The 14,812-nt window shown below is 33.5% G+C and overlaps 1 protein-coding gene across 3 annotated transcripts in view; it reads right to left on the minus strand.

The window, feature by feature from the left end:
• LOC149073973 (USP6 N-terminal-like protein) overlaps nucleotides 1-14,812 on the minus strand; it is a 152,108-nt gene that overhangs the window by 74,022 nt on the left and 63,274 nt on the right. For 2 of the 3 annotated variants that reach the window (XM_089246786.1, XM_089246788.1), the window contains exon 3: nucleotides 908-1,073. In XM_089246786.1, the coding sequence (XP_089102912.1) occupies nucleotides 908-1,073 (166 nt within the window). The remainder of the gene's footprint in view (nucleotides 1-907; nucleotides 1,074-14,812) is intronic. The other variant, XM_089246787.1, reaches the window with a different exon arrangement.

The raw sequence follows: 14,812 nt of genomic DNA on the forward strand, positions 1-14,812 counted from the left end.
AAACCGGACCATCCTCCTCTAGCCAAGTTTTACATAAATAATTCACAAGTTTGAAAATAAGAATCAGAATTTCATAGTTTATGCCATTCCAAAGGATATGAAATACATGCACAATGACATTTTCTTTACACATACTGGCTTAGAAAACATATTTTTCAAAAACAAAGAACAGGATGGATCTTAAAACAACACAATTAAAATAATTCATTCTAAAAACATCAATAGTATAACCATTTCTGTAATCAATTTAAAAATACATGTGAATACATACTGTGCATGAATTCTGTGTTCGTCAACTAACTGAGTTTATATGTTTAGATTTAAATATATATATATGTATATTTTGTTTGTTCAGATTGAAAATATCTAAAAATATATATATGACATTATAAAATATTAACCAATTAGTACTGTAACAAGGCTGTTGCATAATTCAATCAACTCTCTAATTTAACTTGACCCACTGGAAGGACTATCAGTCTCTTGGGGTCACAGAGTGTCTGTATCATCGTAATGTTATTTTTTGTGGAGTTTATTGTTTTGTGTTTTTCTCAGTTTGATTGTATGTTTTATGTGTTGTGTTCAGTCCAATAAAAAAAAAAGTTTGTAAACCATTATATCCCTATATTCCAGACCAGAAGGCATCCAATAAATTGGAAGGCATCCTTATTGAACATGGAATAAAATTTAATTTTTCTTTAAAATAGGACTTTGGAGAAATTGACATTTCTAAGAAAAAAAAGACAAGCAATAGCTAGAGAGGTTAACATTTGAAAATATTTTTATGCACACTTATTCTTCCAACAATATATATTTCCATACATTTTTGTTAAACTGGAATTCAAATACTAAGAACTGTACAAGAAAAGTTAAAGCTAAATTGAACAAAGAATTAATATTCTCTTACTGTAAAAAACCATATCTGTCAGTGACGTGATATACTTCAAAGCCTGGATCTTCCCATGAGTAAATATTTGAATTATCTTTTCGACCAATTTCATATCGAGAAACAATTGCTGCCCTATCTTCACTCGCCTTATCAGAAATTTCATTTTGATGAATGTTATCACCTACTGCAAAAGAGAATATTTAAAAAAGTAAAAAAGTATTAAATTAAAAAAGTATAATACAGTGCACGCCGCTTAAGGTGATTACATTGGAACCCAGGGTTTCTGATAACTATATCCGAAAGAAACCCAGAAGCCAATATGATGATTATACGTTCCATTAGGTCAAACAGGACATATGGAAATGGGATAACTCCCTTTTATTTCTACAACTGGTTGCAAAATGTTTGCATATTGTTCTAAAATGGGATTTTTTTTCCTCCCTCCAAGCTGAAAACCTGCATTTTCTATTCATTGTGAGGAGTTAGAATGTAACTGTCACAAATTACCATATATATTTAAATGTGTGATACATTCCATAGATCCCTTAACACTAGAACTGCGGAGTGGATCAATTTGACTCAAATCAAACTTTGTTTTCATTTATTTCGAAAACTTAAGTGCAGATGATAAAAAAAATCTCGTGACTTTTCATGATATCATACGAATATTAAAATTCACGAATATGTCATAGGAAAAGAATAAAATTCTGGCTTGTGCCAAATACGTTTTGAATGGATTTCCACGATGCAACTGATCAAAAAATTTGAGAACAAGGGCAGAAATGCCTCAACCGACCCCTTCTTTCACTACACTGAAGCTGGTTCAAATGCTAACAGCCAAAAAATATGAGCTTAGTAGAAAACGGTGAGACGAAATTGAAGAGCAATGTTATCTGACGCCAGGGTTGGTAAAAAACCGGGTTTTTTTGGTTTAAACCGGTTTTTTTTATTTTAAATAGTATTAACATTAAAAACAATAAAATTTCTGAAAAATCATTCAAACTTCCAATAATTAACTAAAATAAAATGTTTATTAATGTAATTAACACTATTCCCATGATAATTAATCAATAAATATTCATTACATTTTAACAAAAACCAACTTTTGCAATTTAATTATTTTTTGCTTAACTCAATGGATTACTGTGTGTTTGAAAATTCTTTTAATGTTATTATTAATCATATAATATATAAAGGTTTTTCTCCAGTTACTTTCAGTATACTTAATTAGGAAACTATTTTGCAAAAAGTAATAAAAATTAGGTGAATATAATGTATTTAATGAAGCATAAATAATGCAGATTAATTAGCAATGGTTTACAATATACGGGGTGATTATAACTAAGGTTCTGATTTCAAAACACTGTAAAAAAAGAACTATTGTCAGAATGACTTGAAAATTGACATGAACATTCCTGAAAAAATTCAATTTTATTTGATAAATGGGAAAAAATACTTAAAAATGTAAAATTAATGACATCATCCAACATGCGGGAAATTTGCCCGCAGAATGGAAACGATAGACAGTCATGGCAGAATAAAAACTATAATATAAATTAGGTGAATATAATGTATTTAATGAAGCATAAATAATGCAGATTAATTAGCGATGATTTACTATATACAGGGTGATTATAACTAAGGTTTGGATTTCAAAACACTGTAAAAACAGAATGACTTGAAAATTAACATGAATGTTATTGAAAAAATGGAATTTTATTTGGTAAAGGGGAAAAAGATAATTAAAAATGTAAAATTAATGACATCATCCACCACTTGGGAAATTTGCTTGCAGAATGGAAACGATAGCCAGTCATGGCAAAATGATAACTTAATTAAAGCATTTCACGATTTCATAATTCATGGAAACATCACAAATAACGAAGTAATTGAACAAATAACTACAACTTACTTAAGAAATGTTAAATATGTTGTCCACTGCGTGTTCTGGCTATGAGGTTGAAAGCACAAAAATTCTTGTTCAACAACGAAATCGGAGTATGCCATGGTCATAATGTGGATGTTCTTGCAATTCAGCTTTATCAAACCACTTAATCTGACCACTGTTTATAACATTTTGAGGTACCCCCACAGCCAGAAGTTGCAAGGGTTAAGGTGCATCCTGTCAAAATGGGTCTTCAGCAGCTGTTTTGCTGGTATTGCAATGTGCATCTTGATAGAAGTTCTATCCACACACTGATGCTGTGGAAGTGCTGAAATGATGTGGTTGCACAAAATAGATTATACTGCGGGCCAAGTACAGCATCGTCTACTTGCACATTTTGCACTTTTTTCTTTTGCGAAATAAACTTCCATTGCTTCAGGAGTATCCATGCAAATTTTCAAGTCATTCTGATCAGTACTTATTGTATAGTTTTGGAATCAAAATTATAATCACCCTGTATATAGCTGATTATTTTTCAAAAATCTGTTACTACTATACAGTAGAATCTTGATTAACTGGGCTTAACAGTGTGTGTGTAAAAGTATAAAAAAAACAACTATTGAATATTAAGACTGGGAGATATACAGTAGGAGATGTGCTACTTCTTATGGGAAAGAAAATGAAAATGTATGTGAGGTAATGTAACAACTAGTACACTAGTCTTTGTCCTTTAAGGACAGCTGGTGTCTTTATTGGATTATAGGACCACCTGTCCCTAGCATGATGGTGTCACTACTGTAGCTGCTTCTTTGTGAAGGGAAAAAAAAACCCCTGTGAGATAGATATAATACACCATTACATTTAGATGTGTGATGCAAATCCTTATTCATGAATTTGCTAAAGATGGAGCATCAGAACGTAGCCAAAGGTTAGGAAATGTTGTAAGAATGAGAAATTATGTCTTTCATATATAACTTTAAATGACTAAGATACTTCATATGAAAAAAATATATATATTCTGGCCACTTTTATGAGACTTTTTGAAAAAAACCACTTATAAAATCTTATGTCATTTAAAGATATACCATCAGAATGTACCCCTGAAGGATATAAAATGTGGTAAAAATGAAACATTTTGGCTAATAATGAACCAATATGATATTTTTCAAGGAAAAAAATGATATTTAGGCAACTTTTATTTGATTTTTTGAAAAAAACCACTTGGTTAAAACCAAGGTTTAAACCAAACAACCCTGTCTGACGCAATGAACATAGTGAAACTACAGTTGCATGAAAAATCGCTACTTCAAAAAAATGATCAAAAAGATAATGTTTTATTACTCAGCAAGCTTCATCTCAATATCAGCAGTGGAACCCCCAAAAAATGCTTCCAGAAACATATTTCACACTACAATTCAACAGTTTGCCAAAGTTGTAGCCGATCAAATGGCCAGAAAATATTCGATGAAGGTTGCATCATGGGGGTGGCCTGTCCACGTTTTCTACAACATCCTAGATCTCTCTATAAAAAAATTTCTGTATTTTGTATAGAGCAGTTCAGAAGGCCAGAACTATTTTTCAAAAATGCAGTTTTCTCTAAAATCTTACTGAAGAGCTACGTTCATCATACATGTTACCCTTGGGCAAGAGGAAACGTTCGTGGGCTCTTGAACATGTAACTGTTCGTGAGCCATCAAAAAATGAAATAAACGAGTCTGATGTCAGGTAACATCAAAATGTGGAAACAAAACTGTTAATTTTTGCATGGGCTGTACAGCTTCAACACGCGCCGCTGTGGTGGTCAAGTGGTCATAGTGACAGACTCGCATCACGGGGACCCGGGTTCGAGCCCCACCGTCACCACAGTGGTGGTCGGCTGAAGTTGGTTTTCTGTGGTTCCCAACTTCGAGGTGCAAATGCGAGCCGATCTCCCCGTTAAAAAGTCTCGCCACAGAGAGCAACAGTCCTACAAACAGTACAAATATTCAGTCACTACACATCACTCACTTCACTTCTGAGATATAGATGGCAGCACTGAAAAATCATACACAACACTAGATATGCACTTACACTTCCGGCACAACTCACTAGGTAGTAAATTGCCTATGGCAATAGACCTGAGTTGTGCTCGGTTTGAAAAAAAAAAAAAAAAAAGCTTCAACATGCGGTGAATGTGCAAGAATAATGAAAAAAAATTGCTCCAAACTGCTCATCATAAATTCCACTTATCAGTAAGAAATCAATACTTATTTGACGGAATCATATTATAGACTTTCTTACACTTAATTTGACATGCTTATGTTACATCTTTCTCATATTGTGGGATTACTGAAAAAGATTTTGTAATGAACAGTGTGAATAACATATACTAAATCTTATTTTTAATGAATTACATCTTTTTTTAGCTAATTTTGAAGTCCATTTTTTATTCATAAACAAATACAGTTTCCTGTTATGAATACACAATTAAACAACGTTGAATAAAAGTAGAGAAAACCCCAGGAACTGAGAGAAAACAAATTCCAGTTTTTGCTATGAAACAGTTTCTTTACGGTTTGGGTCAATTTGACCCAGTCTGCGGTTCTAGTGTTAAAAAGTCTCAGGTAAAAACTGTGAATCTTGAACAACTGAATAAAACCAACCAAGAACTGAAGGTTTTTTAACCTTACATTTATTTGACTACACAATGCTTGTCAACAATGGAGAGGAGGAGTACACCTTCTAACCTCTTACATAGTCTTGCAGACTGATAATAATAACTTACAGAGGAAAAAAACAAGTCTAGTTAAACCTTAGCTTCAATATAAACAAAAAAACTTTTGACAGAAAAAAAAAATTATAACATGAACCCAATGTTATGATATTGGTATATTCCATACTTTACAAAAGTGATAACAATAACTGAATCCTAACATTACTATGATTCCAAAAAGTGGCATCTACTGTATAAAGTTTAAAAAGTATAAAGCTACAGTGACACACACATCCAATGAACAATTTATTATACATATGGTAAGTATAATTATACCAATAAGCATGACTGCCCCCAATTAACTGAAAGGTACAACGTTTAACATATTAGAACTTCAGATAGCAGATAAAGAAATAGACACAAAGGAATAAAGGTAAAAATGAGTGAATTGAGGTACAGGGTTATCATATTCAAAAAATGAAAAAGGAGGACGCTTGCGTGCACACCCTTGATGATGTCATTTTCCCAATTTATGCAACAGATGGTGCCAATTTTCTGCCAAAAAGAGAAGTCTGCCACTACAATAATTTTTTCCAACTAAAACAGAACCGGTATATAATGTTCCGGGAATTTAATAAATCCGGTTATGCATAGTTACCAGCCATTTTTATAAGTTTAATAAATTTTGTTTTTAACACATTTATTGGTGATTATGTGTAATCCCCAGCTAATATAGGTAAATACAATAAACTGTCAATAAATAATTCAAATTTACTAGAAATTTTGCTCAAATTTCAGTCTATGATGATGGATTCGATCAGTGATGTTGCTTATGTTTAAAAATGTTGATAAATGTGAAGAAAGCTAACATTCCAATTAACAACCTTATCGAAACATACGTCATTACTGGGCAACAAGTTGTGCACTCTACCTTGCCGAAAATGGATATCTTTCACATAGTTTATCTGTGAATATACATTTCCTTTTCAGCATGATGGGAATTCATCTTAAATGAAAACATGTTTTTTTATCATCTTTTTTAACCGTAAAATATTCTTACCATTAAAACTGTAATATTTCTATGTTTGCTCGTTTTAATAGTTATGAATACAGCCCGGATTATATGCACTAATAATAAGTGGCAAAATATGTTCCAAAATTATGCAAATACGCCCTAAAAATGCCAAAATATGCACCTAAAAAACCCAAAAACACGGTTAAAAATTCCAAAAATATGTACTAAAACTGAGAAAATATTCATTTGAAAACTAAATACCTTCAAAGAAGCAAACATGTTTTTAAAATGCATATTTTTAATTTCTCAGTGCATACTCATTAGAAAAAAAATTCTCATACAAATTATTTCTACACATTTTTTATTTGGAAATTTCTAGTGATGGATGAGTTTGTTACCCTAGTAGTGATGCCAGGGCTACAACTAGATACTTATTCAGCCTGGGAAGAACGCATTTTGGCCCCTACATGTAATGTAGAAGCAGTTAAAGGGTGCATTCAGTTGGCACTCTGATTTATGCTCACTATAATTTATTTCTTCTTTACAGAGTGATTGGTTCATCTTACATTTTTTGAAAAAAGCCTGTGGAAAATTTTAATACTCGCTCTATCTTAACCAGGATGAAATAAGTAATTTTTTTTTCATCTGCTTGTGCAATGGATACCATCAAAGTTAAAAAACATCTTTGGTAGTTCACTAAAAAATCCTCTCTCTAAATGTTGTTTATCTTTTATGTAAGATACGAACACTTGCCAATTGTTTATTATTCATGTGCATTTTTAAAAGAGATACTCATTCAAAAAAGTATAAAAATGTGATTGAACTTTCATTAAACTTCAAAAATATGCACTTATTCTGGAATTCTTCAATTTCATACATTTGTGTGCATTAACACTGAAAAAGGTAAAAATTTGCAAATGCATATGCACGTATGCATTTGCATATAATTCGGGCTCTAATTATGGAAAAGTTATTTGAACTCACCCAATAAGTTGTCAACAAAGACAGGAACAGTAGCTGTTTGTGAAGTAGAACCGTCATAATATCCAAAAAGTAATATGTCGCTCCTACAGTTGTCAAGCTTATTTAATATTACTGTTCATTGGTTAATTTTTTTTCATTCAGAATTTCTGACCAGGCCAAAAGGGGGCAAGTAAGATGATAGGATGATGATGGCTAAAAAGTCTTGGACTTGAAATGTCTCGATATTTTGGCACACTTGTCTAGCACAGACATTAGGAGTTGGAACAAAAAATTATAACAATAACGACCCATCTCCCCTTGCTTTTAATGAATTGTGCCCACAGTCTGGGCAGTTTCATTACTTCGTGCCTAGAGTAAGGAGGGTGTTTTCTTTCTATGCCCTCAAAAGTTGTTTTTCTTGATCTTTTGGGAGAGTTTTTTTTCAGCATTGAGTGTTGTTTGCAACCTATTTTCTTTATTTCTGAATGGATAATAGGTACTCCCCCCCCCCTTCAGTACACAGCATATGCTGTCTGTGAGAAAACAATAGTATTCTCAAAATGAATATTGTGGTTCTTCTTCCAGAGCTGTTTTTCTGACTGTCTTTTTCACGTTATCCTCGGGCAAGTTGGGACATGGTTAGAATAGCATCTGCCCTGCTTGAAGGTAACTTGGATTGGTCTGGGAATTTTGAGGACATTGGTAAAGGTGTGTAAAAATGTGTGGGAAAAAAGACACACATAAACACTCTTACCAATGAAGAGATATATGTTTCAGATAAAAAAAACAATTCCCCCGAAAAAAAAGTTCAATTAGACTAGCAGTTTTGAGATGAAGTTAGAGAAGGTATATTCTTACTGACCTTCGCTTAAGATATACGTGTAACCATAGGATATATAAATATTCGCCATCAGTGTGTATTATTGGTAATTGGTATAATGGGAAGTTCTTATGCAGAGTAAATATTGCAGAGCATTATAAATTTTTCTCAAACAAATTTCACATCGTCATTGATGAAGGAGCAGATGAATGTGAGTTGACTTTCACCTAAACAACTTTCTCTATTGTATAGTTAACTTTGTATGTGATATTCTGCCTCTCATACCCAGGGCTACTGTCTTATATCAACAATATTTTCTTGTGGAACATCACTTCAATGATACTCGGTACAACCATAAATCCCTTTTAAACAATATTTTTTCAAGCCTTGTTTGGAAATGGCCATTGTCTAATATTAAACATCAGCCTCTCCGTATAATGATAATCCCTCTACAGCAGTGGTTCTTAACAGAGAGTGCTCACAATCTTTGGGGTGCATGCGGGCAGGGCCGTTATAAAAGCATCATGGGCCTCTGAGCCAAAGGATTTTTCTGAGGCCCTACCTGGCAATTTTCAAGAAATTCGCGTTGCGAAAGTTTCTTTTTTGATTAGTGTTAGTACTTATTTTTGATTTTGATTGACAAAAAACACCATTAGTACCCAAAATATTTTGCAGGTTTACTTGCATTATTGTACTTAGTGTTGTTAGCATGCTGCACTTAGATTTGATACTGTTGTGAGCATGACCCAGGAAAAACATCAGAAAGTTTATATGAGTGCCAAGGAAAAAATATATACAGTGTATCCTGTAAGTCCTAACTCAGACTTTATTTCATCGACTGTTCATCATAGAGGAATTGTTTCAACTTAAAATAGGCTCAAAATGTGCTAAAAAAATCACCCTGTACCAGTCTTGAGAATGAAACTACGGTGTGTGAAAACTAAAAAAAAATTTTTATGTGAATGCTCTGTCCTAAAAACCCAATTAAAAAGTTGTTGCCCTGTCTCTTCCGAGGCCAACAAAAAAACTTGAATGTTTCTAACTGCAATATTCGCTGAGACATTTGAATTCAAAAATTGGAGAAAAATTGGGAAAGAACAACATAAAGGAGAGAAAGGAGCATTGTCTGTTAATTTATGCTGTTTTAGAGCTGAAGACCTGCTGATGTTAAAGCCAAATGAAGACTAGGTTGCACGATATTTTGGATAATAACAGGGTTTTTAAAATGAAATGCATTGCATATTTTCATATAGGCAGGCATGCCAACATTAGGATGAACCTCCTCAGTAAAAATGTATGTTGACCTTGACCTGCAGGAAGGCACCCTATTCACTAGTACTGGGTGATGTATTGATTTATAATAAACCACAGATATAAGGACCTACATCAATATCCCAATTTCACAACTTTGAACACAGTGATGTATCGCTAACTCCTATGTCTAGCATCATGATGCTGATTTAATGAGTGTACCTGCATGATATTTAATATCGTGAGATCTGATGTAACACTGGAGTTGAAATTACAATGTCAATTTAGTGAATATGCTGTGAGTCAATGGATAGTGGGCAATGGGTATTTTGGTGATATTTGATATCTGCATTTTTTATGGGCATTATTTTCCAGCCACCTCTATGGACAATTTGCCTGTTGTGGCCTTTGTTTCTCTACTTGCATTTTAAAAATCGGATAAGAACACATTGGCGTACAAATCCACCTACAATGCAGATTTTGAGAGAATTTATGCGCTTTTCCTACAGTTCTTATTCACAGAACTTAAGTGAATTTTCTCGAGTGGATGTCACAAATATTACTTATTTGCAAGACATTTTTTTTTACTTTTTAAAAATAAATTTTGATTTTTGTCAAATTTTTTCAACTCATATAGGCCCTATGTAATGTTAAAGCAATGGAAAGAGCTACGCCAGGGCCGGAACTAGAGGGGGAAGGCATAGGGAGGGACAACTGCTATTGTTGAAATTGTTTTAGAAACAAAAAACACCATTATAAAATTATCTAATTTTAAATTGATGGGGCAGCAAAAATACTAATTACAGCCCTGGCTGCGAGAACGAAATTATTAGAAACGCTTCTGTAAGGATGGGGGGCACATATGGGGAATAAAAAGGAATATAAAAAAACATTTGATAAATCTAGTGTTAAATGGGTATGATTGAATTATATATAAAAAAAATTTATTCACATATTTATTTTTTTAACTCTGCCTCACAATAATAAAAATGTAGTAGATTGCAATTAATGACAGTGCCAAATCAAAAGTTGTATTTTTTTTTCAGGTTATTTGGTTTATTAACTTTTCTTTTGCTTAGTTTGATGGTTCTAAAACTCATTTTGTGTGAATGTTTTGAGTAATCATCAAAAACTTCTATCTCATGGTTCATACTCTTTGAAAGTAAAAAATTCAAGGACTATTCAAGCACTTTTCCTGGCAAAATTTTAAAATTCAAGGACATTGATATCGCAGTTGTTAAAAACCGTGATTTTTTTACAAAAATGAAATATTATTTGGATTTTTTTAAATTTATATTCAACATTTACACATTTTTCATTTTGAAATGCCAATTATTTAAAGATATATAATTTTTTTAAAACAATTATAATTCTCATTTCAAGTTGTAGACAATTCCAAGTTCTAAAGGTCTTGCTTTTAAAAAAATCTATATATTGCAATTGTAGTTTAGTATGCAAATGACATTTAGGCAGAAATCATTGTTGGAAACAGTATTGAAATTTGCCTTCGATAAAAAAAAATTAGAAAGCATGTAATCATATATCTAGAGCATCGGTTCTCAACCGGTGCTCTGAGGAACCCTTGGGGCTCCGTGTGCACTTTCGAGGGGCTCCGTGGCCGCTCGAGGAAAATATAAAAAAAACCAGTAAATTTGAAAAAAAAAATTATAAATATTTTTAAATAAAAATAAATCAGTAAATTTGAGGAATACATAAAAAATGGGCTTATGGGACTCGGCCACAGAAAATTATATACCAGAAAGGGCTACGTGAGTCAAAAAAGGTTGAGAACTGCTGATCTAGAGTAACTATATGAATTGTATTTCCTGGAACATTCCCATATTTTCATGTAATTTTGGCCATCCCAACTTTTTAATGAAAAAAATTTCCCATTATTTTCCATATATTTTCAACAAAGCCTATTGAAATTTTTATTCTTTACTAAAATTAAGAATTAATTTAATTGACTTTTAATTAATTTAAATTAATTAATTCAATTAATTTAATTATTTTCCCACTCCTATGAATTATATTATGATAATTATGATTTTAAATATTGTCATGTTAACGTTTTTTTCCATAGAATCCATTAAATATACTGATTCAATTTAAATGGTGCTTTATTTTCTGCTTTTGGTGGTTTTTTTTGGCAATTTTAACAATAATTGGCAACTTTGCTTATGCCTGTTATCATTTTTGGTGACAATTGAAGATTTTCCCATATTTTTATCGAGGAAATATGGTCAGCCCATACCGCATATATGCAACTGATATTCATTAATTCAATAGTTTAAAATATTTTGAAGCAATATTTGACGCGCAGTGTTGCTGCCAGATTTTAGGCAACATCTTTTTGAGCATAGAAATACCTCAGGGATGCGTGACCATGTCCTGTTTTGAACATTGTAACATAATCATTGTATCATTGTTGCTCTACACATTTTTGCTCCAGTGGAATATGGTTTAGAGGGGGATTGAGTTGAAGGGGGACAAAAATTGAAGGAAGAAATTCACACAAAATAATTTTTTTTCAAGCACTTGTAAGCACTCGAGAATGATTATTTTTTTTTCAAGGACCGCAATGATTTTTCAAGGACTTTTAAAGACTTGAAAATGAACTTTTTTTTCAAGGCTTTTCAAGGACTGTATGAGCCCTGTACCTGGACAGAAAAAAATAATTTTGTAAAATCTACTTCATGATCTTGGACTATTTATTCATTGTACAGTTACTAACAGGGTTGGCAGGTTTTTGACACATGGCCAAACGGTTTAAACTGTCACGTCAAAAACCTCAAATATTGCTTTTCAATATAAAAATTCCCATTGGAAATACACACATTAATTGCATGTAATGTTTAAAGTGACTGTTACACAAAGAATATTTAATATGATTGTAAAATAATTTTCGACTCTACAGAATTATTTTGCACAAAATGTTTTTTTTTCTTATAAAATATACAATTTGAATAAAGCATAGGATAAACACTGAAGGAAAAACTATGGAATGATTTGACATTCTCTGATTCAAGATGAAAAAAAGTTTATTACATCATATATGTAATGGTGTGATTTCTGTTATTATTAAATTATCTAGATAACCAGATACTTAAAACGATACTCTTATAGTGCATAACATTTAAATATATCTAGAGATCAAAATACTAAATTGTAGGACTAAAATGTCATTTAATTTGGTAATGCTAGCTTGTATATGATGCTTAAGAAACACCTGTAACTTATCTTTAGTCAAACTTAGTTATTCTTACTTTTGCACTATGATATGGTATATTTACTAGCATTTATAATGCAATGGTTTTCCAATTAAAGCTGTATTCAAACATGCAAAAAAATGCTTTGGGTATCAAGTCCTATCAGCTCTGCTTTGGTTGAAAATACTCTAAACCTCTGTGAATTTACGCACCCCTGAGCAAAGAAATTTTTAGGTGAAAATAAATTAGTTTTATTAATGTATTAAGAGATGCTGCATGAGAATTTTTACACTGCTGGCCACCCAAATTGCAACACCAAGAAAGACAAGAGATATCGCAACAATATTTATTTTGTAGATAACATGTTGATCAAGCATCAAATGATTAAATTTATAGACTTCTGTGAAGTGTGGTTCCTGCCAAAATCAGTAGCCAGAGTAGCCGCCATTGTTGGAGATCACCGCTGCCACATGCCTCGGCATTGATTCAAAGAGACTTTGGATGTGTTCTTGGGGTACAGAAGACCAAGCAGCTTCCACGCGTTGCCAAAGTTGATCTGGTGTGGCAGCTGGGGATGTAATCTGGGTCAATCGTTGAGCAACCATGGACCACATGTTTTCTATCGGCGAAAGATCCGGAGAGCGAGCTGGCCAGGGAAGCAATTCCATCTGGCGATTGACGAAGAACCTTTGGACAATGCGTGCCACGTGTGGTCGCGCATTATCCTGTTGAAATATGGCTGTGGGCAAGCCCTGAAGGTAAGGAAGGACAACTGGCTCCAACACCTCGGAGATGTAGCGCTGGCTTTTTAAAGTACCGGCAATGCGTACTAGAGGAGTGCGAGAGTGATATCCAATACCGCCCCATACCACAATACCCGGTGCAGGACCAGTGTGGCGGTGCATAACGCAGCTGTTCAGCATCCTCTCTCCACGGTGTCTCCAGACTCGAATCCGACCATCGTGGTGTTGCAGACAGAAGCGTGACTCGTCAGTAAAGACAATTTCATTCCATTGTGCCGTCCACATCCTCCTTTCATCGCACCATAGGCGGCGGAGACGTCTGTGGTTCTGCGTCAAGGGTAGACGAAGCAATGGACGTCTTGCGGACAGACCACTCTGCTGTAAACGGCGTCGAATGGTACGCGCAGACACTGGATGATGCGGTACAGACTGAATGTGCTGTGTTATGGTTCGTGATGTGGCTGAGCGATCCGTCACTGCCATACGCACAATACGCCTGTCATCACGTGAAGTGGTGCACTGAGGTGGATGCGATCGAACACGTCGGTCCGTCGTACCTTCCTGCATCCAACGATCACATATCCGCATTACAGTTGTTTGGTTTCGTCCAACACGACTACCGATTTCCCTGAAAGATAATCCACAATCTCGGTAGGCCACTATCCTTCCTCTGTCGAACTCGGATACTTGATCAAAAGATGATCGCTGTTTTCTACGAGGCATAATTGATCGTTTTTTTGAAAAAACCACAAGAAAAACACAATTGCCGTACTTCAAATCGTCGAAATCTCCAAGCCTTAAATAGCGCTTTGAAATGGCGCCACAGGCACGCGTGATGTGCGTCTGCGCTGAAATTCTAATCATTTGCATATCTCACCTCCGCTAATGCATGTTGTAAATTTCATATTATTTGCATGCTTCCTTCAGGGTGTTGCATTTACGGTGGCCAGCAGTGTACATGCAATAAAATTTTGGGCGGATCAGAAAATTTAAAATATCAAAATAATTCCCTCAGTAATTATAATTCTGAATATAAAACCATTTAATCTACATAAAAGTAAGTGTTTTGTTATTTAACATATCTATCAGGTTAACAAAAACTATTTGACATCATTAACAGTACGTTTTTGACAGTTTTAATACCAAGTTAGTTTCTGGGGTCAAAAACCTAACCCTGATGCCCTATGATACATATTTTGAATAAACAGCTCTATTCCGCTTAGCAAATTGAACAAAAATTAAGATAAGCTTAGATAAATAAATCATAAAATTATATTTTATATGTTCTAGACTCTTATGTTGAAAAATTCAAAATTGCAAATTATAATTAACATTTTGTTTTAGT

Source organism: Pholcus phalangioides, unplaced genomic scaffold, assembly GCF_987345545.1.
Source record: "Pholcus phalangioides strain wild (caught in Gottingen) unplaced genomic scaffold, Ppha-v1.0 ptg000017l_1, whole genome shotgun sequence".
NCBI lineage: Eukaryota > Metazoa > Arthropoda > Arachnida > Araneae > Pholcidae > Pholcus > Pholcus phalangioides.